The 26,752-nt window shown below is 36.8% G+C and overlaps 2 protein-coding genes across 8 annotated transcripts in view; both read left to right on the forward strand.

Moving 5' to 3' along the window:
- Positions 1–3,811, forward strand: part of JAKMIP1 (janus kinase and microtubule interacting protein 1) — a 101,936-nt gene extending 98,125 nt beyond the window's left edge. For 3 of the 7 annotated variants that reach the window (XM_027891983.1, XM_027891986.1, XM_027891985.1), the window contains 2 exons: positions 1,172–1,216; positions 3,668–3,811. In XM_027891983.1, the coding sequence (XP_027747784.1) occupies positions 1,172–1,216; positions 3,668–3,700 (78 nt within the window). In that variant the 3' untranslated portion in view covers positions 3,701–3,811. Of the gene's footprint in view, positions 1–1,140; positions 1,217–3,667 lie in introns of all 7 variants that reach the window. The other 4 variants (XM_027891981.1, XM_027891982.1, XM_027891984.1 and 1 more) reach the window with 2 other exon arrangements.
- Positions 3,812–5,579: 1,768 nt separating this feature from the next.
- The window catches only part of CUNH4orf50 (chromosome unknown C4orf50 homolog), an 85,792-nt gene continuing 64,619 nt past the window's right edge, over positions 5,580–26,752 (forward strand). Inside the window, exons 1-9 of the mRNA XM_027891980.1 lie at positions 5,580–5,801; positions 8,735–8,886; positions 11,081–11,219; positions 12,735–13,442; positions 17,422–17,536; positions 18,102–18,226; positions 18,550–20,772; positions 21,512–21,613; positions 23,008–23,154. Coding sequence (XP_027747781.1) covers positions 5,613–5,801; positions 8,735–8,886; positions 11,081–11,219; positions 12,735–13,442; positions 17,422–17,536; positions 18,102–18,226; positions 18,550–20,772; positions 21,512–21,613; positions 23,008–23,154 — 3,900 coding nt within the window. The 5' untranslated portion in view covers positions 5,580–5,612. The remainder of the gene's footprint in view (positions 5,802–8,734; positions 8,887–11,080; positions 11,220–12,734; positions 13,443–17,421; positions 17,537–18,101; positions 18,227–18,549; positions 20,773–21,511; positions 21,614–23,007; positions 23,155–26,752) is intronic.

Consider the following 26,752-nt stretch of genomic DNA (forward strand, 5'->3'; position numbering starts at 1 on the left):
AGGCATTACCAGTACAGTTTACAAATTAGGTATTGGATTAGGGCAGACTGACAATTTTGAAAATGGAAGATAGCATTATCTCTACTGGTTCACCAGCTGGATGGATGGAAAAAAGCATTAGAAAAGAAACAGCTTAATCACAAGCTTAGCAGAAAGCTGGTAATGAGTTAAAATGATTAACGTCCTCTTTGCCTTAATGTTGCATTAGCAAGAGACCTCAAAAAAGCTTCATCTTTTTCGATTAACCTTCAACTTCTGAATGGGTGGAGTGCTCATTTTTATCTGTATTACATTTGAATTATTTTTTTTCCTCGGGATTAAATCCCATTCTGAATTTGATTGACCAAAGAAAGATTGTGTTGCCAGGGAATCAGTGAATTATATACTTTTAATTTCTTGTTCTTCTTAAGGTTTAATGTGTCAAAGGGCACAGACTGACACCTACATGCTACTGATACTGAGCATGACAATTTCTTGTGGAGAGAAGTCTTATTCTTCTCAAAGAATAGCAGTATTTATAGCTGAGCCTCATCACTGGGGGTAGCTAAGGGCAGTGCACCACTTAAGGTGTCATGAGTATGACTTTTTATTTTCATTTACAATGACTTCAACTTTTATGTCAAATCAGAACACAAGGATGGCAGTATTTCTGCCCTTTAGATTCTTCAGCAAACTGTTCTGTTTCTAAAGGACATACAGAAGAATAATGTAAAACCTCAGTTTTAGTCTGTGAGTTGATATATGAGGAACAAGTGCTGTTTAAACACATCATGCTTTTCTCATAAGTGATCCTTTACCATTTCAGCTGAACTTAGTTTGTGTCCTGGGCTTGGTAAGTCTTGGTTTAGGACAGCTTTCATGTATGTATTTATTTATAGGTACTTCCCTAAGTGATGCACAAAGCCAAACCTAGTATTTCTCAAGTTAAATACGCCACAGATGCTTTTATTGTAAAACTGCCTTCAAATGCTGAATTTTGTACCCTTTTTAGAGTAAGATTGGTATACCTTATCTTTCTTTTGGATCAACTTAATCAATGATATAAGACTAACTGCTGTAATGTCATTGGATTTCATATTACATATCTTACATCTTCTTTCTTTTCTTTTTTCCTCATTTTCTTTTGATCTTATGTTATAGTTTTTGTTCCTTTTTTTGTTTTTTTCACTAGCATTCATTCTGTGGCCTTGATGACACAACTGAGCCAAGATGTGTGGTTGGTATTCTTTATATTTCTTCATAGTCAATTTTTAACTCTTAGATTTTGCCATGTTTTGAGAATTGTTTGTAAGACCCTGAAACCATGGGGAAGGGCATACTGGTTTTGCTTGCACAGAGAAGAAGAGTCCTCTATAAAATCCAACTTGGATGATTTCCATCCTAGACTTCTGCAGAAAACCAATGGGTTTTCAATGAGAAATGATTTTGCATTCTAAGATGCTGACTGCTGTAACTGCAGTGGATGCTTTTCATTTCTGCAGCACAGGTACATTTTGTCTCAAAATTCAGGTATTACTGTAGGATCCTTCCTTCTATCACACTGGATGGAGAAGCAGCAAAACATTGGTTTTCAACTTTTTTCCTAAAAAGTCCTCTGAGCATCACTACCCATGGGAAAAAAAAAAAAAAAAAAAACAGAGTTCATTTTAATTCCTCAAGATCCTTCAGGCCATGAAATCACTCAGGAAATAATGACCTATTTTCCCTTTTATGAGGCGATGCAAAGGTTGCAATGTGACTGCCCCCCGTGTGCCAGTGCAACATGGAAGGGGTGAGGGTAAAAAAACCTCTGTGGCTCTCGTTTGTGACACTACCATGGTTCTTGCTGTCCTTTCCACAGTGTCCTGATCCTTTCAGCTCAATGCAAAGGACAGAATGAATTCCTTCAGCTGTAGGAGGAGCCATAGTGGCAGTGCTCACCTTTCACAGAGAACAAGAGGGAAATACAATTTAGAAAATAGGTCCCAGTCCTCTTCCCTGGAGCAATGCAAGTTGCACACTGCCTTTCAGTAAGGATGGTAATTCAACAACCTGTCAGAGGATTAAGCTGTGATTTAAAATTATTGAATATTATACAGTGTTTGTGTTGTTGCTGTTGTTGTTTTTTTGTTTTGTTTTGTTTTTAACTTGATAATATACAATGCTTTTACCTTTACAATTTTTCCAAGTTTTTTCTTCTTTTTAATCTGTTGTGAATTATGCTCATGGAATCTCTTTACATGCATTTAATCAACACCTTTGAAATGGCTATCAAGTACTGTATGATGAAGAAGCATGATGACAATAGTTACTCCAAAAATCTATTACATTTACCTACATTAAGCTTGAAACAGTATTTTCTTCTGCCCAGATCACAAGCACTTTGTCAAAATCAGCACTTTTACAAAATCAGACCTGTATTATCATGGGCCCTTTTGAGGGTTTATTCAGGTCCCAGTACATTCAGTTATCATCTTTCTGTTGATGCTCTTTGGAACTGGCTCTGGACCTTCATTATGTGCGTTGCTGCATATGATTTTTTATTTTTCAATGAAATGGTGATAGAAACAGATGGGTGGAACGTAATTCAAGGGTGCTATTGCTTTGTAACAGGTGCAGTAGCTTTCTTTTGATAGTTAGATGGGTGTTGAAAAGTGGTGGAAATTGAGCAATATTTTTCATCATTTTTAACATTCCTTCTAAAATTTCCCTTGATTTGTCAAAAATTGAGCATGTGCATATAGAGAGGTGTTTGAAGAAAGGTGAAACCTTTTGGTTCACCTTTCCATTGTTTGAGATGAATTTTTTTGTTCTGGGGAGATCAGATAGGACAGATGCTATTTTGGTTCATAGAAGTTTGGAAGAGTAATGTTAAAGGAGTCACCAAACTACTACCTTTGAAGTTCCATCCAGCTTTTTTATACCAGTCCTAGTAAGAGGTGCTACCATCTGGATGACTATATTTGCTTTTAAATATTGTGGAAAGTATACTGGCCAAGTCTAGAGAAACTTTATAAACATTCTATAAATTTAGTGAAATCACAAGCACTTTTTAAATTCCATTTAAAATATTTTGAAATACTGTGCATTCAAGGGGTCTTCCATGCTGATATAACTGATAGTATTATGGGTCCCCTTTGGATTAAAAAAAAAAAAAAAAAAAAAAAAAACCTGAAAAAACGTGCAAGTATTATTAGCCTCCAGAAAATACATTGTGCTGATATAACCTGCTATTTTTCCTGTTAAAAGTATTGAAGTAGTTCAACTCAAGCTTAGTGGCAAGCATTTTGAGGGAATGACACAGGAATAGTGACCACGTAGCCAAATGGCTGCTCTGCTCTTGACGTCTGTAGGAGTGCACATCACACTGCGGTGCTAACGTGGAGGGTGATGTCCTTTAATTCATTGCCAGAGGTGAATCTGCCTCTGATTAATGTAACACAGCAAAGCCAATTTTAAGATACTTAGCTATAGTCATATTCTTGAACTCTGTTAACTATTTCAGGGCAAACCAGGTGATTTACAGATTGTAATTTTGGTTCTGGTTATTTTGAAGGTAATATAAAATGAATTTAAGGTTGGATGCCAACACTTATTTCTAAAGTAGTGTTATTTATCTAAAGCTCAGCAGACTTCTTCTTTTCTTTGTTGTTTTTGTTTTCTGTTTTGGTTTTTGTTTTAATTACAGGCTATTAAAAGAACGTATGGAGTGAACAGCTGAGTCCACTTGCAAAAATACAGAAAATATTTATTAAGCAGCTTTAAATTGGTGCATTTTTTTCATAAAGCAGTTTGCATAGTACTTGAAGCTGCAAAATATTTGAATTTAAAATTAGAGATTTTTTTAAAGATATAGCTTCAAGCTGGAATGATTTCATAATCAAATAAGGACCAGCACACCATAAACACTGAAAAAAAAATCTAAACAGAATTAACACTCTCACACCAACCAAACAGCATAAAACAATACAAGTGCAATTACTGGCTGCTATGTGAACTGTTATCTACCAAATGGTTTTCTTACACTACTGAGATTTCTGTCTCCATTCTGCATGCTTTCAACAAATGTGGTTTGCATTTCACCCAGGAAACACAAGATCTCCTTTTTAATAGCTATATAAAAAAAAGCTAAGTGTTTGACATTAAGTTGTCTATAATAAATAGCTGACAGGAAGCAGACTGTTCGAAGTTGGAAACAAATAAGGATTTACGACCCTGCAGTGGTAAAATTCATATGAAATTCATAAGTTGGAAATCCACAGAGGGAGAAAGGAAGGGTTTTGGCGAAAGGCAAGATGGTAGATTGAACTAAGAGAACTTTAAAGTGGGCAAGAACTGTGTGGGAGACATGATTTTTTGAATGTTTCTTGTAAAGTAAGGCAAACTTGTAAAAACAGCACTGAGAACATGGAAGATTCCAAGGTGGCCTGAGAGGTCAGGAGAAGAGAATGAGTGATGTGCTGTGCTCAGTTATCTCTTCAAGAAACAAGAGGGGCTTGAAGAAATGGACCTGTTGCTGAATGCGATAAAGCAGAGACGTAGTTGAATATAAATATTTGGAAATCGTGGCGTCCTCTGAGGTGAAATAAAAAAATGTTGACATCAGCTACCAGGAAGCAAAAATGGCACAACCTCAACTGGCAGAGGTAGATAAACACTCACAGACATTGACCACCTGAACTGCAAGAAAAATTTGGGGTGAAGTACAGAGACTGAAATAATGAAAGTCGAAAAGAGCTTTTCAAGAGAGGAAATGGTTAGAAAATTAATAAAGATTGCTCTTTCAAAGAAGGAAAAGCAAATTGAAGTTTCAGAACTGGAAAGGCAATATGAAGAAATAGATAATTTTAATTATTTCTGAAATGTTGAGGCAAGCTGAAAATATTAAGAGCACAATATTAGAAGATAACTTTCTCCTTCCTCACATTTTTTTGAAAATCATATTTGTGTAGAAAGCCACAGAGAAACAAGTCTACTCCCATGGACACACTGAACTCCAGCATGAAGGTAGAGTGGAATTAGATGGTTACAATAATACCACACATGAAGTAGAAATTACAATTGACAAAAATAACATAAGGCAATGAACAATTAAGGAAGGACAAAGAAGGCTGACGGAGAATTTTGTCACAGCAACTGATTTTCTCCCTGCTGAAGGTGCAGGAATCAGCCTCAGGAGCATCCAGTTTTCTCGGATAATTATCAGTCTTTGAAGACCAGAGGTGTACCCTCCACAAAGAATCACCAGACAAAAGCGTTTACCTGCAGAAGGTGCTGAGACACTCCTCAAGATTAATTTACTCAAATGCAGCAAACTGTGGCTGATGTGAGGGTCTGAATAAGCCTGTTTCCTGCTGGAAAGCACAATTTACCTTGGAAACAAGGATCATGCGGAAGTCCAGAATCTTGACCTCCAAGAGAATGTGTTGCTTACAATGTGTTTTTCAAAAGTAACAAGCTTTTAGAAAATGTGTTTTCAAATAGAGATTTTTCATGTTTTAGTTAAGGCTTTTAGCAGTGTAATGACAGAATGAAAAAATGAGGTCTTCACTACAAAAGGCAGAATTCTGGCATCACTCAAGAAAAGGACCACAACAGGAGATAACCAGAGCTTGAGATAATCAAACACAGTGATGATGAAGAAACAGAAATTAGAAAGTGTGGTTCACTTGGCAAAGAAACACTCTTCTCATAGGCACAGTTTTGCTCATCACTACTTTGGATATGAAACTATAAGCACAAACATGGGATTGTCAGAGCATGTGGCTGCCACAGTAAGCACACTGCACAGAAGGAGAGGATCTTCTTACAAAACAGAAAAGGTATGAGCAATTTCATTTTCTTATTTTGTTATATGATTAGCTACGTTTTAATTTATATGTGACAGTTTCTTTGACATCAGTTAAAGAATCTGGCTGATTGGGGTGATATTTTCCATTGCATTCATGACTGTTTTTTTCTGTGCTGAACTAGCAGGATTCATAGTTTTGGAAAACAGAGTATATCATTACAGTCTTACTATTCCCTGTATACTGGTATTTATTATAGAGCTGGGAACAGGTACAGGGTGGCCAGGAGTTGGAATAGGCTGTCCAGGGGAAGTGTGGGATCACCATCCCTGGAAGTGTGCCAAAGCATGTGGATGTGGCACTTGGGAACATGGTTTAGTACTGGACTTGGCAGTGCTGGATTAATAGTTGGTCTTGATGCTTTTAGAGGTCTTTTCCAGCCTTAATGTTTCTATAATTCTATTACTCAATCTGTACAAGATGATGGGCCCGATTTTCACTTTCTGTGACACAGCTTTTAAATCATCAATCCCAGCTGCGTAAGTGAAGAAAGAAACTATAGGTTTCTCATTGTTGCTGTCAGTTCTAACAACTTTCCTGTTTTTATGCTGCAGAGCTCAACAGTTTTCAGGGTGAAGCAGCAGAAGCATAGAGCCTAACGTTGTGAGATCAGCTTTAGAAACTGTTGTATTAACTTTCATTATATGAGTGAATAAAAGACCACCTATAAACAAGAACATGTACTAGAAATAGGAGAGTAGAAGTCAGGGTTGTAATGATTTTGCCAGTTTTTTATTCCTGCCTCCATCCTCCCTGCTTTTATCTGCTGGTTACTTTCCACAAAATATACTGCTAAGAATTTTTCTTTTTAAAGCTTATGAGTTGATTGTTAGGCTGGGGCACAGATGAAAATTACATTAATTTGGCTTCCATTGTAAATTGTTAATGAGAAGACTAACAATGTCCACTATTATTATAACTACCTTTTGGTATTATTATAACTACCTTTTGGAGTGCTGTTCAGGGATGACCATTGTCAAATAATGAATACAGACAAAATATTAATGTCTCAGGGAACTCTAAATTGAAGATACCATTCTACTTGGGAAATTATACAGGCCAGGGGAGAGCCATGATTATGTTAGCAGGTCTCTGAGAAGGGACTGGCCTTCATAGGTCTAGAGGTCACAAAGTAGTTTGAACTTTGTTGTCCACATGGATTTATTCTTTGATGTCTTTCCTCACTTGAAGCCTTTAAGCATCATGACTTCACACGGGACCCAAGGAGTAGCTGAATCATTTAAGTTCCAGGTCCTTTTTTGGATAAGGCCAGTGAGTTGATAAAATTGACCAAAATAGGAAAATGTGGTGTAACTGGCCCTATGTGTGGATAGCACATAAGAAAACATGGGGTGATAAGAGAAGAACTGTTTGTTCAGTCTTTTGCACTCATTTTGTGCAGTTTTCTGCTCCTCAATGTCAAAAATGTTACTTGTATCTTCTTCTTTGCACTGTATATTCTGCTTTTATCTACCCCCCCAAAAAAAAAAAATTACTTGCATTATTTCCTGGAGAATAAATCCAAACTCCGTGGTTCAATTCCAATTGCAGGTCCAATTCCAAATCAATACAAATGTAGCAAAATCAAAGGCAATTCACAGATGCCAGTTGGTTGTGGTTTAACCCAGCCGACAAGTAAGGACCATGGAGCCTCTCACTCACTCCCACTGATGGGGAGGAGAAAGAGAAAGAAAAGGTAAACCTCCTGGGTTGAGATATAAACAGTTTCATAATTGAAACAAAATATTGCTATAATAGTATACTAATGTTAATATAAATATGCTAATATAAATACGCTAAAATAGTAGTAGCAGTAGTGATAATGAAAATAATAATAGTAATTGTAAGGAGATGGAGAGAAAGTAACAGGACCCAAGAGAAACAAGTGTGCTGCACTGTACAGTTTCTAAGGTGTGGAATATCCTTTGGACAGTTTGGATCAGCTGTCACAGCCATGATCCCTCGCAGCTTCTTGTGCAGCTCCTCACTGGCAGAGCATGAGACACTGAAAAGTCCTTGATGCAGGGTAAACACTACTCAGCAACAGCCAAAATATCGCTTTGTTATCAACATTATTCTTGTACTAAATCCAAAATACAGCACTATACCAGCTACTAAGAAGAAAATTAACTGTCCCAGCTGAAACCAGGACACAGTTATAAGACTATACTTACTGAAACGAGTTTCTGTAAATAAAGGTGAACTCAGGCTGAAGAATTTTTAGATCTATGGCTAAAAGAGGCAAAAGAAAAGGACCGAACTTAGCTTACCTTCTCAGGCCCAATTTGAACATTCCTTTTAGGCATGGTTTCATAACCTCTCAGAAGTGAAGTAGATGTAAGTAAAATACTGCATGGAGAACTCCAAATACCAGTTAAATGTACTGAACGTTTTCTCTGAAGTAGTCATGGAATGCCTTTTGAATAGGAAATATACCTTTTTAATCTCCTGTCTGGAAACAATAATAATATAAGGCATTTATCCAAAATAAACAGACTCGGTTTTATGAACTTCCTGTTTAGTAAAAAATTATTCTCTTTTCAAAACTTTGATGCCTAATTCCTTTATTAATTAGTCCAACTGAATCTTTTATGGGGGATCTCATAAACAGCAACTCCTTTCATACATGCTAATAGGGCTAATGAAATGAGACTTTCTCGTAAATAATAAATGTGTTCAGAATCAAGAAGGACTGTTCATTTGATCATCAGAGGCTTAGACTCTGTTACTGCATGCTTAGAGTGCAGTATGTTGTGAACCTAATAACTTGGGAGTTTTTTTTTTTCATCATGGATCCTTCGTCTGGAAAAGAGCAAGAATTTTGTTACTCTATTAAAATGCCCAGCAATGAAAGATTTGATATCCTGAATTTCAGTGTTAAAATTGCTACTTCCTGGATTTTCCAGGAATTACTAGATGCAAGCACACCTGAGGGAAAAGTAAACAGTGCTGGAGAAGAGAACCTGAATCTTAGGATAAAGGAGCTGGAAAAGTCAGAGCAAAGCCTGAAAGGTGTTCTAGAGGACTACGTGGAGTCAGATTCTATCCTAAGACATAGGTAAATAAAAGGGGGTTTTGCATTAATATTTATTGTGAGGTAACAAATGTACTCTTCCCTTTTTCCCTAAGTACTGGCTATCAAATGATAATGCAAAACCAGCAAAAACATAGACTTGATGTGATTTTAGAGTGCCTGAGAAGATGCATGTATAAGCGTTTTGTGTAGCTGTCAGAATAGAAGTGCATTATTCATTTTTTTAAGAATTGTTTAAATAAGGTTTTCAGCATGGTCTTAAATGTTGTTACAAATAACCACACACCTTTCTCAGGATACTGCATTCTTAAATATTCATAAGGTGTAAATTCTGTTTGTAAAGTTTATCCCTTTCCTATTAAAATAGGAGTTAATTTGGAATTTTGTGTTTTAAAAAAAGTTCCTTGCTTCAGAAAGCTTCATCTAGTTTAGTATGTTAATGCTAATCATTAAAGTAGATAAAGGGGCCATTACTCATTAATTATACATTTGACTAGGATAATTGGGCTTTGATAGTCAGCAAACACGCTGTTCTAAAGAAAGTCAAAGATTTTAAAAGTAAAAAAAAAAAAAAGAAATGGCATTAAAATAATTATTTGTATAATTTTTAAATTGCTTTGATTCATCAAGGATTTGTCCAGAAATATTTTAATAATGGGCTTTTTTCCTAAAATAATAATGAATCTTTTTTGAAAAACTTTCATAGGAATAATTCTATTGTAGCAAAGGTACTGGGGAGGAGAAGATAGAGACAACTTTATTTCAAACCAAAACAAAGACAGTGTGAGACAACAATTCAAGCAGAGCAAATGAGCAGCTGAAACGTGACTGAAAGCCCATTTTCAGGGACCTTGGGTAACCAGTAGAAAGAAAAGGAATCCTATGCCTGGAGTTCTTGTGGCTGAAGCACAGACAGATGAGATGAGGAATGATGTAGAAGGCAGAAACATTGGAAAGAACAGAAGAGAAGCAGAACTCAGCCAAGGCAGAGTTCTGGGCTGATGTGGCCCTCTTTCCTTTGATACCAGTGTTAGATGATGCAGTGCCTGCAGAGGGGAGGACCTCGTCTGGTTTATTTGAAACACAAATGAGCACTTATTTAATTATGTGTTTTCTGTCTTGATCCTGCTTCTTCAGAAATACTTTTTTTATGTGAGATTTTTGAGTGAAGGTAATGTTGTGGGGATGTAGGTAGCAGGAAATTTTGGCAGGGTGGGGGAAGTAAGTCAAAACTATAAGTTAGAAATGAGCAGGGGAGCTCATTGAAGGTTTGTTGAAGGACTCATTGAAGGACTGTAAAAAGTTGAATGAAGAAATTCAAGGAAGATGTAGCAGGGTCCTGAGAGGCACTGGGGGTAATTATTTGCCTGTCTGAGATGAGAGAAGAGGCAGCTCTAGTACCTGTCTCATGAGATGAAAGACTTCTAAACTTTTCCCTTAACGAGTAAGGGTTATTTTGGAATTCACAGATGTTTAAAGCATTGAGAAAATTTTGATATATAGGCTGAAAAGGGAAGGAAAGTCATAAGGAAAACATGAAGCTTGCTCTCGTAAGATTATTTTAGATTATTCCTCCTATGTAGAGAAACCCTATCATATCACACTATGTCATCTTACACTACCTTTTAAATAGAAACAGGCAAAGCAAAGCCTGTATTTTCTCAAAATCCAGCCTTGTGGACAGTTATAGGTTTCAGTACCCACTGAAGTTATGTTACAAGATGTTATCATTTCAGTCCTTAAAACACAGGTACTTCTAGGTTACCTGTAACATTAATTTTGATGGGAACCATTTACTTCCATCATATAATTTGAACTTGCTAACTGTGAGCCTAGCAAAATCCTCTGATCAGATACATGCAGAGACCGAAGTGTTGTGGTTGCCTTTATGCTAAGTTGTTCATTCATATAGAGTGCCAAGCTTCATTGAACAAAAGTCTTGTAAAGGTGTTTGCTGGGGGTTTTCATATTAAGCCAGCAGAGAGGGACTGAACATAGGTGTTGTCTTTAACAGTTTTGAGACTCTCCAGTGTGTTGTCCAGACCTCAGGCTTGTAAATAATGAAATGTAACTAGTGATCCACAATTTGTTACTATCTTATTTTTGGGAGACAAATGGAAAAATAAAGATAAATGTATGCATTACTGATGACTGCTTATCTATCTGAAAGTGTACTGTGGAATTTACTTAGCAAAAATCTTCATTTTCACCATCACAGGATGAAAGAGCTGGAGCTGTCACACGAAAAACTTCTTGTGATGATTGATCAGCTCAATGAGAAGTTACAAAAGGTTGAAAATGCCAATGTGCGTGTTAAAGGGAAGCTGCGAGACATTCAGGAAGATCTGATCAACTTGGTGAGGAGGATATTGTATCAAATGATCTAGTTTATTTTCTCTTTGTGGTAGTAATTTGTAAGTCAAATCTCATTTCCAGTGACCTCTCTGTTTTTAAACAATAAATTATCTCAGCCTTTCTCTTTTTCTACAAACGTACGAATCAGAAGAACTTCTGGATTTTTTTTCCTCCCCTTTCTATTTCTCTATTGTTTATGACAGCACTGCTAATATTTCTTCCATTCAGGCCCTTGAGCTTTGAAAAATATGCTCACACTTCCTACTTTCTCCTCAGAACCCACTCAGTGTACTCCTTCTCTTTAGGTCAGCCTTTTTCTTTCTAGCCCCATACAACAGGCGTGTTTACGCAGTTTACACAGCTCATTGGATGGATCCATGAAAATGGAGGAAGAATGAAAGTTTTCCAGGGACAGTTTCAGTGAAACAATGTGTTTCAATTCTGTTTATCATAAGATATGCTTTCATTTTCTCAGCATTTTAGGACAAAGTTGAATACTGCCATGGGACCATAGTACTATGTGGCATGACTCTCAAGAATGAAGAATAGTCTTTGTTTTTTTTTAATTAAAAGGGAAATGTTTTATTCAAGGCTAAGGAAGCTTAGACATACATATATTCCTATCAAGAGTTAACCAAAGCATTAGCCCACATCTACCTGACTTTGCATAACATTTCATTTTAGTGTTCCTTCTGACCAGTCCTTGCCAGTGAATGTCTCAGACAGGAAAATACTGAAGATCACATGACTGGTCTGAAGAAGTCCTGGAAGAAATAAAATCATGTGTTCATGTGTCTGTACCTTCAGTCTTGCTGCAATGTCCCTGTGGTACTGGTGGCTCTTCTCTGCCAAAAGCAAGGGCAGAATGGGACTCATGAAATCCTCCTCTGCCTTTCATCTTTCACCTCTGTATGTCTCTGTGTTCAGACACTCTGTGGTGCCAATGAAAATACCAAAGCCTTTCTCAAACTGTTTCAAAAGGCATCTGTTCGTTTCTCCTTTTTCAGCAGGTTCATAAGAGGAGCTGACAGATGACAGGTACAGTGAAGGGCAAAGGACAAAAGCTTAGTCTCTGGGAAGTGTGTGTCCTGTTTTCTAAAACAGAACCACAGTTTCCCTGCCTGTAACACCTCAGTGCTACAGTACTGTCAGCATGAAGGGTCTGTTGTAGATCAGAGCTGAATGTATGAATTCCAGTTGTAAGGTTTATTTTGATTTAATATGTACTGTAGAACATGCAAACAAATGTGGTTTAAAACTTCTTTTACTTTTTGTAGTAGTAGATGTGGGTGAGCTTGTGTTTTTTTTCCTACTGAGGTGTTTCCATGATGGTTGAAATGACAAAACAGGTTAGTTTTGCTCTAAAGACAGGGTCTTACTAGCTTTAGAAAAAATTCTATTTAAGTCATTCCTGAGTTTTCAGAAAATAAGGGCAAAATTATTGCTAAATTAAAATAAATAAGGGAAGAAGACATTTATTATTAATATGTTAACCATACAACTTACTGAAATTATAGGTTGAAAACCAAAAAAAGTCAGAGAAGAAGCAAAAGGAAAAATTGTGTTGTCTTCAGGAGCAGCTGAAGACAAAAGAAGAAGAAATAAAAAGCCAATCAGAATATTTTGAGCACTACAAACAAAGGCAGAGACAACAGACAGCAGTACTGAGAAAGAGAGAATGTTACCTTCAGGGTGAGGTATCTAGGCTGGAAAAGCAAGTCCTAGATCTTAGTGGCCATGTTGCTCTTTTGACATCCAAAATAGAGGAGGGAATGGTGCAGCATCTCCAGCAGGTGCTGGAATCAGCATTCAGTGGGACTCAGGGTTATAAACACCCTGACATGGAAGTAGTGGAATTGAAAACTTGTATTGAAAATATGGAGCATGATGTGAAAAGCCACGCTGAGGCATTTCAGCAAAATCTGAAGTTCCTAAGGGAAAAAGAAGAGGACAACAGAAGAGAACAGGGACTCCTGCTGACTGAACTGCAGTGCTCTCAGGACAATGAAAACTTCCTCAGAACAAAACTGGAAGAATCTCACCATCATGTCTATAGTTTGAAATTATCTGAAATCAAACTACAGGAAAAAATGGAAGAGCTTTTGGATGAAAACAGAGCTTTAAAAGATCAAGGTAGAGTGAAGTTGAAAAAGAAGAAAGAAAAAGACTCACAACTTGCAAGATTGGAGAATGGAGACAACAGTGTTGACCTGCTATGTCAACTGGTAAGTAAAAATAAGGTAAAATATATTTGCTTTTTGTCTTTATATCACCCTGAAGTACACTTGTCATTAGATGTTCAATCAAGATGAAAGTGTGAGGCTTTATCCTTCATGAATTGTTTGTGTTTATTTCTGTTTATTCATTAGTATTTCACACTGTCTCATTCACACCCACTGGAATCAGTAGTTGGAGCTTCATTGCATCAGTGCTTTTATTAGGTGCACATTGAGGGCGCTTAACAAACCCTTTTTCTTTAAGTTTTAAGTGATGTACCCCTGGCAAAAGGTCTCAGTTGGCAACAGAAGTAGAGCCCAGAAGAACTTCTGAGACCTCTGTCTTGTGGATACCATTCAGTGGAGGAGTACACATATGCATTTGTTTTTGCATTTTATTCATGCCCAAATGCTGAAGCAAAAAGCACAGTTGACAATAAATCTTGTTTGTGAGATTTTCTGGATAATGGTAAACAAGGGAAGATGGATACAGTGTTTATGACCGGGAGGGAGCTGAGATATTCAGTGGTTTGCAGCTCTGTAACATTGTGATATGCCCTGAATACACTGAATAGGACTTGTTTGCTTCAAGCACTTCACCCCAGCACTGCATGGGAAAGCTCTGGAAATGCTGTAATATGGCATTGAGCTTCTGCCAATTCATTTTGCTGACAAGGAACAATTCTTTTCATAGAGTGGACTCAAACAAAGTTTTATTCTTAATCCACTGAGTTGGAGGGTATTTTTATTCTGAGAATTTGTTATATTGAATCAGCTAAGCCTCACACTCAGCTTACTTCATTCAGATTGTGACCTGATCCTAAGAACTCTCCTGATTTTAACTGCAGTTAACCAAGAGGTAATGGGCATGAACAAATCCCTTTAGTATAGGAGGACAATTGGATTGTGAGTGCTTCCAGAACAGGGAGAAGCTATAGAGGATCTTTAGTCTGTAAAACTTAGAGGAAATAAAGACAATTTTTTTACCCTGGTAGTTGAATGCGCTTTTGCAGGTATGGTGATTTAGTTGTTCTAAAGCCGCAAAGCAGTGAGCTCCAGGAGATTCCTTTTGTGTGAGAAAGAAAGGGTGGTAAGATCATCCTGCAGTGACAAGCAGCACATGCATGACCTTTGTGGAGAGCTCAGAAGCTGCTCCTCACTGCACCTCTCACTGCAGCTGACTCAAGGTGGCAGAAGACCAATCACCCTGAACCATTGCTTTAGTTACTTTAACTAGTGTATTCAATTTTTCTTGGGAAGGAAGAATACCATTTAAAAATATTTTAAGATACTTCTAGAGGGACTTGCACTGAATTGTAAAAAGGTACAACAAGCAAATGCACTATGAAGGGATTGCACAGCTAAACTCAAGAGGAATGAGGGCTTTCAGAGCCAGAGAAGTAGTGAAGAATTACTATTGGTTTGATAGAACTGAGAAAAGGAGAAAATAAGTGTGGATGTGTTTGAATGCAAATGTGTGAAAGCAAGATATATCAGCTGTAGTCAGAGAGTAATCTGTAGTCTGAGACTAATCTAAAAAGTCTTACAGAAAAAGGGTCAAATCTCTTTCTTTCTGTGCTGTACTCCAGTAAAACGTTATTTTTTTCCTCTACACAAAGTTTTCTAACCATTTCTTCTCTGAGTATTAATTTACATCTGTGTTGTCATAGGAAGTTACAATGTCTCAGTTACCTAGTCTTTGGTATAAATGAATAAATATGCCATAATTTGTGTTTACTGTGGTCTGCTGCAGAGCAGGTAGTGTTCCCTAAATGCTATGTATAGCAGCAGCAGATCTTGTGCCTTCTGCATTTCTAGTGGTCTTTTCCTCCACTTCTAGTGCTACTAATATACTTGGATTTTTCTAGTAGAAAATGGCTTGAGATATAGCAGGGAAAAAAAATTCAGTATCTATGATAAAAGGAGGAGGGAGACATCTGGTGTTTTTCTGTAAAACTGAAGATGGCTTTTTCCCATTATCTGTCATTTTACTAGCACCTAATAAAATAGAATTTCTTAATCTCATCACCTTGATCTTTTAGTATTTAAGTCAAAATAGTTACAAGAAAAATCCTGTTGAGCTTATCATACTCCTTCAACAGTTATAAAAATGAGAAATCTTGTGCAATGCAAGAAAGATTTTCTTAGAAACTGCTAGAAAACTGCTTGTATGACATTGTTCAGGGAATGAGTGAATGGGATCATTTACCTGTTCCACAGCCAGGCAAAAAGTAGTTTGTGAAGACAGGCTTATTGGACTCATGTGAAATACACACCATGTGAGATTTCTCAGTAAATACCATGTCATTCAAATGCCAATCACATCAGTTATTCTTGAAGACTCGCCTTAGGCATTACTGGGTCTTCATTCAATAACACACCATACAGTTCGACTGAGCACCAAGAGGTGAACTGCACCTCATGGAGGGGTTTAGTCACGTAAATCTTGTCAAAAATTTGAATTTCCAAGCTTAGTATCAGAATCCTGTCTACAAAAAAACAAAAAACAAAAACCAAAAAACCCAGCTGGTTCCACCTGGCTGTGTCTTGACTTATCAGACAGTTTTAAATGTGAGCATTAGGGATCTGTTGAAGTGAAGGATAAGTATGAAACACTAAGAAGTGGATCTTCCTACAGCTTTCACATAATTGCTTAGGTCTTGATTTCACAGTGTGATGTTTTGCCATCCAAGCATTGTATCTTTTACATCATTTTGTGTAATTTTCTTTTGACAGTACACACGTATTAATAAAGTACTGATATCTGTGAAGAAATAAAGGGAAACTTCCAGGAAAGGAATGAGTGTGTTTCAGTTAATTGGCATTAGTTTCAAATGGGTTTTCTAGAGACGTTGTGGATGCCCTATCCCTAGGAGTGTTCAAGGCCAGGTTGGATGGGGACTGAGGAACTTGTTCTAGTTGAAAGTGTCCCTGCCCATGACAGAGGTGTTGGAACTAGATGATCGTTAAGGTACCTTTCAACCTAAACCATTTTATGATACAATATTTCTGAGAAAATAAAGGAAGAAATCTTGGAAGTGTTGTGGTTTTCATTTAAATCATGCCTCCCAGTCAAGATCTCATAACAGAGCACAATAATGAGGTAGCTGACTTGGGTTGAAGTAAAAATTATTCTCACTGCTGATCCTGTGGAAAATCAGTGGCCTTTTCTGACTCACTATATAGACTTGGAGGTCATTGCCTTTCCTATCCATATGTAACTTTAAAGCTGCAGCTCAGTCAAAAGGGACCAGACCTGTTTTCTGCTGGTATTTGATGCAGAGCAGTGCAGGAAGACAAAGTGCCTGTGTTGGCTTGGTTTCTGTTCTGTTGCTATTTTGGTTACCATCTTGATTAAGTCTGCTGGGACAATCAAGCCTGAGTCTTCTGTTCACTGACAATGAGCACAGTGCATGTGAAATGGGACTTGTGTATCAAGAAGTAGGAGTATCTGCTTTGCATCAGGAAGTGCAACAATTCCCAAATTCAATCAGGGAGTCAAGATAAATGTCAAGAACAGAACATGAAGTTTACAATTAAATTATCAGTGGGGAAAAAAAAATCTGTTCAGAATGATTATTCCACTTTGAATTCTTCCAGCCTAGGAACATTTGTCTTGTAGCTGGGCACTGAACTATTAGTCTCATTCTCTACTTGATTGGACCTTCTTTTTTCTTTGTTTGTGAGAATATAAATTAGTCACAGTGTTCTACCTGTTGTCTGACATATTACATGCCTACGACTCAGGTTTTCTTCCTTAACTCATTGTAAAGTATGAAGGAAGTAGGGGAAAGTTTACAGCCATGACATTAACTAGAAAATGCTGGAATGAGAAAATTGTCTGAAACAATAGCAATTATAATGAAATAATGGGTCTTTTGAATGTAAAATAGCAAATGAAGCTTATGTGCCTGCTTTTCATATCCCAAACACCATATGTGTATAATCTGGGTGGTTTTTTTCTTGTCCTCCTCATTTTCCCATTAAGAACGGAGATCTAATTCAGGATGAAGTTCAGAATCTTAAATGGAGACCAGTCTTGGATTCACTCAGAAGCAGAGCTACTCAAACTCCAGTTGTGCTGCTACATGCTAGAGAGTCTGGTATGCAAACAAATTGGAGTTTTTGCTTTCATTTATGTGCAATTAAAGTGAAGATGATTTCATTAATGGGGTATGCATGACCTAGAATGTGTAAATAGCTTCCAAAAAGCTCCTAATTTGTAACCTGTGTCTTGGAAGCTCTGACTTTCATAAATTGTATCAGGTGTATTCTTCCAACATAAATTAATGGGAATTTTATAGCAAATTTCAGTGTATGCAAATACAGGCTAACACTGAATAATTTCAGCCTCCAAGTTTAACCCATAAGTTTTCACCTGCCCACTGTAATGAGATGTATTTTTCAATTTTAAATACTTTGAGAACTGGAAAGGGCAATGCCCAGATAGATTTTATTTTAGAGCTCAATATTTATGTTTTCTTGTGAAGTTTGTTTTTTTATTTAATGTTGTTCTTATGTCTGTATCATTGGGGATGTATGCTGCTGGCAAAGAAGGTATCTAAAATATTTCTCTATTCAAAACATCTGCTCAGATGTTTTCAGGTTTGTTTTTTATGCAACTGTCTGGCAGTGACATTACATTTTTCCAGTGCTTTACCATAACAGAAACACCGGGATGTAGTCATGATGGACTAAAGCAGATGGAGGAGCTACCAGAAGAACCTGCACCAGTCTGTGAAGGCAAATCCAGTGTCTTTGTGAAATTTGCTAGTCTAGCTGAGGCTGAGCAGGTGAGAAAAAGAGAAATTTGAGATAGAATGAAGAGCTGGTGCATTTAAAGGTGAAGTAGCTTTACCCCATAGCTACTACAGATGCTATACAAGATGAATACAGGTGTGCACTAAGAAAATGATTGACTTACTTATACCTTGTTTGTATCATTGCTCTCATTGGAAATCTTTAAAAAATTTAAAAACTTTTTGCATGGAAATATTTTTTTCTCATCTGTCTGTAATCAAGTATTTTATGGATGAAGTAAAGAATAAATTATGATTAGCAATATACCTTAGCCTATATATTTCAGCTTGAAACATTTCTCATTTGCTATCACCAGGTCACCCTTGGAACAGAGAAGGCAGGAACTCTAGAAAATAGTTTCACTTTGTTTGGGTGTACCCCAATTTGTCATGCAGCAGAACTACTTTCTCCTTACTCTGAGAAATTATCTGATGGTGAGACAACTAAGAAAACCCAAGGTGAAGAGACCATTTTTCTCTTGAAGGAACAAGCTGTAATTCTACCAGCAAAGACATTCCCTGCTTCTGTGGTTGAAGCCTTGATGAGGAAGAAGCTCCAGCTTACTTTGTTCAAACCTGAAAGCTGCCACACATCAGCTGTCACCACTGTGAAAAAAGTGAGAAGTGTGAGTTTCTGTGAGGCAAACACTAATCTTTGGTCTTCTGGCTTCTGCATTGTTGTAGAAGGGGGATTTTATGACAAAGTTCCTGCCCTTCTTCATGGAACGTTGCCTTCCACTTTGACTGAAATTTTCACGTCATGTCTAGAAAAATACATGGAAAAACATTGGGAAAACAAGCAAATTCTGCCAAAAAGCCTAAGTGAAAGTAGATGTCTGGATAAAGTTGTTGATGATGAAAAGTATCACCAAAAAATCTCTAGAGAGAGAGCTAAAGGAGAAGAAATACAGACTGAGGAAACCCAGCCACAACTGGTGACCTCTGTTCTTGAGGAACGTTCTAAATTTTTATATAACATTGAGTTCATCAGACCTGAGAAGCAAGGAATGGAAGCCAAAGAGAGACTAGGTAGCACACAGGATGTCAAAAGTTTTTCTCTTGATTTTAAAGACTTAAAGAAATGTTTTGAAGGGAGTCCTGAACTAATGGAGAAAGAAGAAAACTTCTCAGAGAACTGCATCTCTGATATGAATAGGAGATACAATGGAGAAGACACAGTTGACATGGAAGACAAAGGAGAACAGGCTCAGAAACCATCTCACCAAACAAACCCTTCCAGCAATATTGGCATGAAAGAAAAGAAAGACCAGACCTTGGAACTATATGAACCAAATGAGAAGAATTTCTCATGTGAAAAAATAGGAGCTGAAAATGTGCAATATGCATACTCTCAGAATTTTTTTTGGTCAGATGAAGAGAAGTGTCCACTAAAATTACTGTTTCCTATGAAGGAGAGGGTTATGTGTGTAAGCAAACTATTCCTCCCAGGAAGTAGTTTTTATGAGTGCTTCTGTCATCTGTCACCACTTGAAACCTGTAATGAATGTAATGTGAAAATATCTGTACTGGAAAAAGCAGTGGCTGTGTGTTCTCAGAGGATATTTCTATTCATGCAAGAGAATGAAAATTACTCCAAAAAAGTCTGTATATTAAAACAGGAGAATGAGAGATATGCTCAGATGATGTGTGCCCTGGAAGAGGAGATGGATGCGTATTTTCAGTACATTTTAGCAGTAGATGAAGCTAAAGTTGTTTCATTCCAAAACTTACTTAATGAGAAAGAGGTTTCTGGTGGATGTTATAATAAATTATCAGAAGAAAACACCATGACCCCAGGAACATTTTTAGTTGAAACTTTCTCTAAGAACCTCCCATGCATTGAAGAGAAAAATAGGAATTCTGAAAAAGACTGGTCTACAATTGCATCAAATAAACTTTCCAGGAGTGCTCTATCCACGAAGGGAAGGAAAATGAGGTATTTCCAGCTACTTTCTGACCTGAAAGAAGAAAGAAGTAGATGCTTCAAAGAAATAGCTAAATTATTACAAGACAAGGAGAACTATGTAGCAAAATATAATGAATTAATACAGGAGAGAGAGGAAAATTTACAAAGAATAACTCTTTCAGAGGGTGAAAAAAAAACATTGTTGGGACATTTAGCAGAGATAAAGTGTGAGCAAGACAAATATAAGACCTTGGTTTCAGAACTCCAAGATTGCAAAACCAGCTGTTATCAAAAAATTTCTAATTTACAGGAGGAAAAATATGTACTGAAAAGAGAGATAGACAGAATCAAAAAAGAAACTTCAGAACAGCTCAGTGAGTTTCAGAAAGCAAATGCAAACTTTATTTTAGAAAATAAAAAATTGAAGGAATTAGTGTCTTCTTTGGGTTTCTCCTATGAAGAGCTGAGAAAAGAGAAAAGTTTAGGAACAGAGAAAAAGATAGTAATACTAAAAGAAGAAAGTCTGCAATATGCTCTTAAGCCAAAGAAAGTTGAAACAGTGTGTAGTGCAACGCAAACTGACGAAAAAGGAGTTCTGGTTATAAGTCCTTCAAGCTATTTCCCTGGGAAAGAGGTAAATAATAACAGTAAGGAGTGTTATCAAGCAGTATCTTCTAAAGAAAGACAGAGTATAAAAGTCATTTGGAGGACAAAGCTGAATTAACTTTTTAATGCAGAAAATGTCCTAGCCTCCCACATGCTGGAGAGGTGCTAGAGTTAACTCTGGCAAAATGCCAGAGAATTTTTTTCTGAATATTGTGTTAGAGGATTTTAAAGTGATACAGCAAACTACAAAGTTAAAAATAATGCTCAGAAGAATGCATTATTACTGCATTTTAAAAATTTTTTATCTTATTGTAAGAGTAAAAGCTTTTATGAGAAGCTTTTTCTTCTAACCAGTTCTCCTACCAGAAGAGGAAAACTTCTGTTGTAATGGTGAAAAAATCATGTCTTAATGAAAAGTGTGCATATATTCATTTACTAACTTGTATTCTAATAGGGTCTAATTTTTTTATTGTTTTGATGCTTATGAAACACAGACCTAACGACAGCATTTTTACTCATGGTGGATTTCTCATCCATGTTTTTCTTATGTAGTCATGTATCTTACACCACAGTGAAATTCTGTGGGGATTACTATGCTCTTGTAAATGCAGAGTTATTACTTCAGTTGAGAATAAACAACAGGCAAATATCTTGATTTTATGCAAATATTTTTCTTAATTTAGGAGGAAACCATCTGTTGCTGCACAAACATCTGTGTGCCATTTTGTACGGGAGAGAGAAGTCACATCTTTCTGTTGTCTTTCCAGGGTAGCGCATTTGAAAGCTACAGCACGATGAAAGAGCAGGTTGAAAAGGCAAAAGAAGAATTAAAGATACAGCAAAAGGAATTAGAAAAATCAAAAAAAGAGGTAACATTCTACTCTACTGTACTTCTGAGGAGCAAATTTGTTTTCCCTCATGTTTTCTTTCACGGCTGTTTTTCTTTCTTTTACAAAACAGAGAAGTCTCTGATCTGCAGAACCAAAATGTGCTTCTTTGATCTTTAAGAGATGAACTGCACAGCCACTCTTGGTTGTCCAGAACGTTCAAGTGAAGCTGCATTCCTGCAGCTCACTTTGACAGAAGCTGAGTGCTTAATAAAGGCATACAGAACAAACTGCCTGTTGTTCCCATGTCTGGGCAGGCTGCTTCCTGCCCCATCACTGGGAATATGGAGGAGCAGAAACCAGTAGAAGCACTGAAGATTACTGCAAACCTGAATTCAAAGTAGTTTTTTTGAATGAGAAGCAAAATCATGTAAAATTTGACACTGTCAAGGGGTTTTGCTACTTCCAGTGGCGTTTCAAAGCATTTACGCTGCTCCTTCTCTTGACAGCTCCGTAGTTAACACTGAGTCCGACACCACCTACATGGAGACCTGTTTGGATGCTTTGAACTTGAAGGAATAAACTTTTTTTTTATTTATTTTGTAAAATCTGATTAACTTGGGTCCTTCTAATCCTTTTGTGTATCCCTTATTATAAGGAAATTGTGTGTTACAGGACTTTCCTCAGTTTAGTTAAAATAACATGACGTCTTTGCTTTCAGAAGGGGGAAGAAATGATCTATCATACAAGGGAAAGAGCTTGTTGTCAGGAATCCAGCTGAGCTACTGAGGTGTTTGTTTGTGGTTTTTCGTTTGGGTTGGTTTGTTTTTTTTCAGAACTTAGTTAATGTGTACAGGTTGAATAAAAGCACCCTAGAGAAAATTAAAAGGTGATGATATGGAGGGCTTTTTCTTTCCTTCTTCGCATTTTTAATTTTTGACATTTTTGTCTTGATTCTCATGCTGAAACAAAATCTCAGCATTATGCCATCTCCTAAGGAGAAAATTAACTCTGTCCCAGCTGAAACCAGGACACATTTCTCAGGAAGACTTTTTCCACCTCAGATGATAAAACCTTATTTTCATTTTTCTCTGAGAGCTTTCAAAGATGTAATCTCTGAAATCATGTGTGCATACAGCACTGCTTCTTTTACCTTTATTCAGGATACTCAGAAAATTATTCAGAAAATTATTATTTTGTGCATAGCTCAATTGAGATATGATTCTATAGGATTTACTTCTAGAATCATATTAATTTATTATAAGATTGTAGTGTATTGTATAGTTCCATTTGTTTTAATCAATTTATAACAATTCAAACCCTATGTTGGGGAGATCAGCCTCAAATCCATGGCTGTAAGCTGGTATTGAAAAATGATACTGCTGCTGGACTAATTATACTCAGTAATTTTTTTACTTTTTTATTCTTCCTGTTAGGCTCAGAAGTGGTACAGGGAACTTGGTTTTGCTGAAACAAGGTATGAAGAAATCAAGACTCGTTTGACGCAGGTTCTCGCAGAATTAGATCTCCTTAAACAAGAAGCTGGGGACAAAATGCTGGGAAAGCAGCACTGCACATTAAAGGTATGTAGGCAAATGGAATGGAGAAAAGCATATTCCTTGGGAGAAACACCCATTATTGTTGTTGGGAGTAGACTGGAAGCAAGTGTAGAGCCCCTGGAGCCATTGGAGCAATAAATTTGAAAGTGAGCAGATATAATACAAGGTAGACCATCTGCCTGCAGGGTAGTCCACAGTCTGGGCTCTGCATGAGCATTATAAGCACCTCACTTTTTTTTAAGGAGCACTCTTGATCTGCCGTCTTTAGCTAAAGTCATTTTCAGGTGACCTTAACAAGAGATGTTGGAGGAGTCTCCAAGGTTTCCAGTATTTGAATTTGGTGCCCTGATTTCAGGCCTTCTAGCCCTGATTGTTAGATTTGGACAGGCAAAATGAATCTGTGATGCCAGGCGCTTTGTCGAGCAACTTCCACTGCCAGTGAACAGATGGTGTGGATTAATGGGGAGTCAAAGTCTTTAATAGATGCATGTGGCCCAAGTATGTATCCCCAAAATCCGGGAAATCTTTGTCACATGGAGGAAAACCTCATTGGAATGTGCTTATATCACAGAAATTCTGGTTTTCTGTAGATGAAAGCTTTTTAAATTTTCAGGTGGTTCTCTGTCTTGATATGGATTTATGTTCTCCACCAGAATAAAGTGTTTTATGGAAAGATTTTTAATTACTGAGTAATCTTCTGGAAGCAGCTTTCATAAAGACTTTTCAGCTAACCCTGAAGTTATTTCTGTCCTCCTTAACTGGAAAGCTGTGAAAAAGAAATACGCAACTTCTACCAGCTGGAAAAGCACATTTCTAGCAACCTACAATATTTGCAAATTATGTTTGAATAGGTTAGATAGAGATGGCTTTGGAAGCAAACAAAAACAAATTCTGGAAAATGTAAAGATTCTGGAATTGGTTTAGTTGCCTAAATGTCACTGCTTATCCCACTTAAAGACCTCAGGTCATCCTGGCTGAGGTTGTAGTTGTCCTCCTGGAAGTCCTATGCAGTTATTTCATGTTAGCTTGTACACCCTATGTGGCACTAGGAGCTGATGTTTAAACAGCTGAATTTTGACTGTTAATTGAAAAGGAAACACAGATTTTTCATATCATTGTGATGTATTGTCATGTAGCATCTTAAAACAACAGAATCCATTTCAAGCAAGAAGAAACTCCCAAATTGTTTAAAAATAAAAAGAAATGTATCATGATGTTTTGTTTAAACTAGCAATTAAGATTTTGGGGGCATTTTTGGCCAATGGAGCTTTAGTAATTTTGTTTGGTGAAGTCTGGAGAAACTATCATTTATTCTATTGGTCAATGAAGTAAGATGTTAGTTATTTCTATGACTAATCTGGGAATAAAATTCAATACCCTTGACAGATTGTTTTTATACTGGAAAAAGTGCAGGACAGCCTTTCTCTAAAAAAATGCCACTTTTAAACACCTCAAATAAAGTTTTCAAGTGTTTATTGATCAGAAGTATATATTTATGCAATATTTTGATGTTTGATTTAGAATTGACTTCTTCTAAGGATTAATTTCAAGTTTTTGAATACATATGTCTCATTCCAGGGTCAAAGATTCAGTACATGTACATCACAGAACTGGATTTATCCCTCAGTTGCTCTATTTGATGGCAGAACTAATTAATTATCTGCATGACTCAAATCCATTATTTCTTAACCAAAGGATATTGATTTTATTGGCACAATTTAGCAAATAGTACAATAGAAAACAGAGTAGATATATTTTAGCAAAGGTTGTGACTTTATTTCAATAATTCTCTTTTAAAATAAACTTTTTAGTATACACCAAGGTGTTGATTGGGGGTTTCTGAAATTGTTAAAATATGACCTAAGTTTTTTTAGATTAAAAAAATAAAAAAGGCCGAGACTTTTTGGCACAAAAATAAAAAGGTCATGATCTACTTTTCTAGCATAATTATGCTAGAAATTATTTCCTGGGGGCAGTTTCATGGACTGGTAATCCTGTTTTTTGTTTTCTATTACTTACCACCCTTTTTTTTCCATAAATCATTTTCAGTTAGGGAATGTTTCTATTTTGTATTTAACATACTTTTGGTGTGGGAAAGAAGATGAGGTAAATACCATGTCACGGGCTCATTTTCGGGCTTTTGTCACTGCAGCCCTGCTCTAATCCGTCTTGATGTGTCCAGCAGTTCCTATTGTTCTCTTGACGCAAGAGGGAGCCAAAAAGTTTGGTACAAAGCATGCTCGACCTGCTGGAATGCCGTGCGTAGAGGACTTGCTTCATTAGGAAGGACAGTATGAAAATGCCATGTTTCTGTTTCTCTCTGTGTTTACAGTGACATGTTGAAGGCAGAGGGATGTGGTCTATCACTTCAGTTTGCTGTTCCCTGTGAAACTGTGCCTTCAGTGTGTTACAGTCACCAAGGGTGTCAAAGCTGGAAAGGCTGTGAGGAAGCCAGGGAAAATTTAACTGTGGTGGTGTGAATCAGGGCTGAGTATTAGCTACTCTCTCGGTTGTATCAATGTTTGTAACCGTTAAAATCAAACCATCTTCCTGCAGGTTTCTTCAGAAAGTTATATGGTTTTACCCCAGTGTATCATGAGCCTGACTGGAATTTTTAGCTTAATCGTATCGACTTTCTTATATACTGTATTATCGAAATCTTGACCAGTTGTGTGTATTAACTCAGTATTTTCTTTAATATAAGGTCACAGTAGCATAAATGTTTGTCAGGAGACTTTCTTCGCTAGCTGATTTTCCTCGTTCTAAATCTATATGTTCTAAATCTCTGGCAGTATCACTTCCAGAAGCTGACCTTATGATACTGTTATAAGTAAAATGAAACTGAGTTGAAAAATAGGAATAAAAATTTATTAGAAGATTTATAGGAAAGCAAATAAGCAAAATAGCATGCTGGGCTGCCGGGGAGTCCCCTGCTCCACTCACGGCACGCAAGCGCAGTGAACAAAAACAGTAACTTTTATTTCCTTATCGGTTTCCCTCCCATTGTCACTTGTTTTTTTATTGGATCTGAGCTTTGCAGGTCTGATTCTGGTTGGCTTCTCTGCATTCTCGCTTCAGTTGCCAGGTGTTTTCTCCTCCCATAGTTTCACTCAGTCCTTAGACCTTGAGGCCTAGTGTGCAGGCATCTCCAGATGTCCATCTTGCATATTCTGTATCGTTTCAGTTCCTGACTTTTCAATCCTTGTCCTTTCTTTCGTTACTTTATGCGTGCTGTGAGACAATAAGCTTTTTAGAAAAATAAGATACAATAATATTTACTTAACAAGGCATAATGGTTTGTCTTTCTAGCTTTAGAACTGCAAACTTTATGTTTTTCAGCTTGCAATGCTGTTAGATTAATGAATCATTCTACAACTTACAGTTTCTTACCCGTAACAGAACAGTGATTATAATGACATATATATATAAGAATATAACATGCACTACAATTTAATGAGTAAACTACTATTATTACTAATTTGATGAGTAAATTTAGCTACTATTACTTATTACGATACTGACCATCAACCTAAAGCTCTCACTAATCCTTTCAGTCTAAATGCATGAAATTGGGCAGAAAAAGAATTGGAGGGTGGGGGAGGAGAAGTTAAATTCAGAAGGT

Source organism: Empidonax traillii, unplaced genomic scaffold, assembly GCF_003031625.1.
Source record: "Empidonax traillii isolate 1590-97213 ecotype Southwest subspecies unplaced genomic scaffold, ASM303162v1 scaffold336:size770142, whole genome shotgun sequence".
In the NCBI taxonomy this organism is placed as follows: Eukaryota; Metazoa; Chordata; class Aves; order Passeriformes; family Tyrannidae; genus Empidonax; species Empidonax traillii.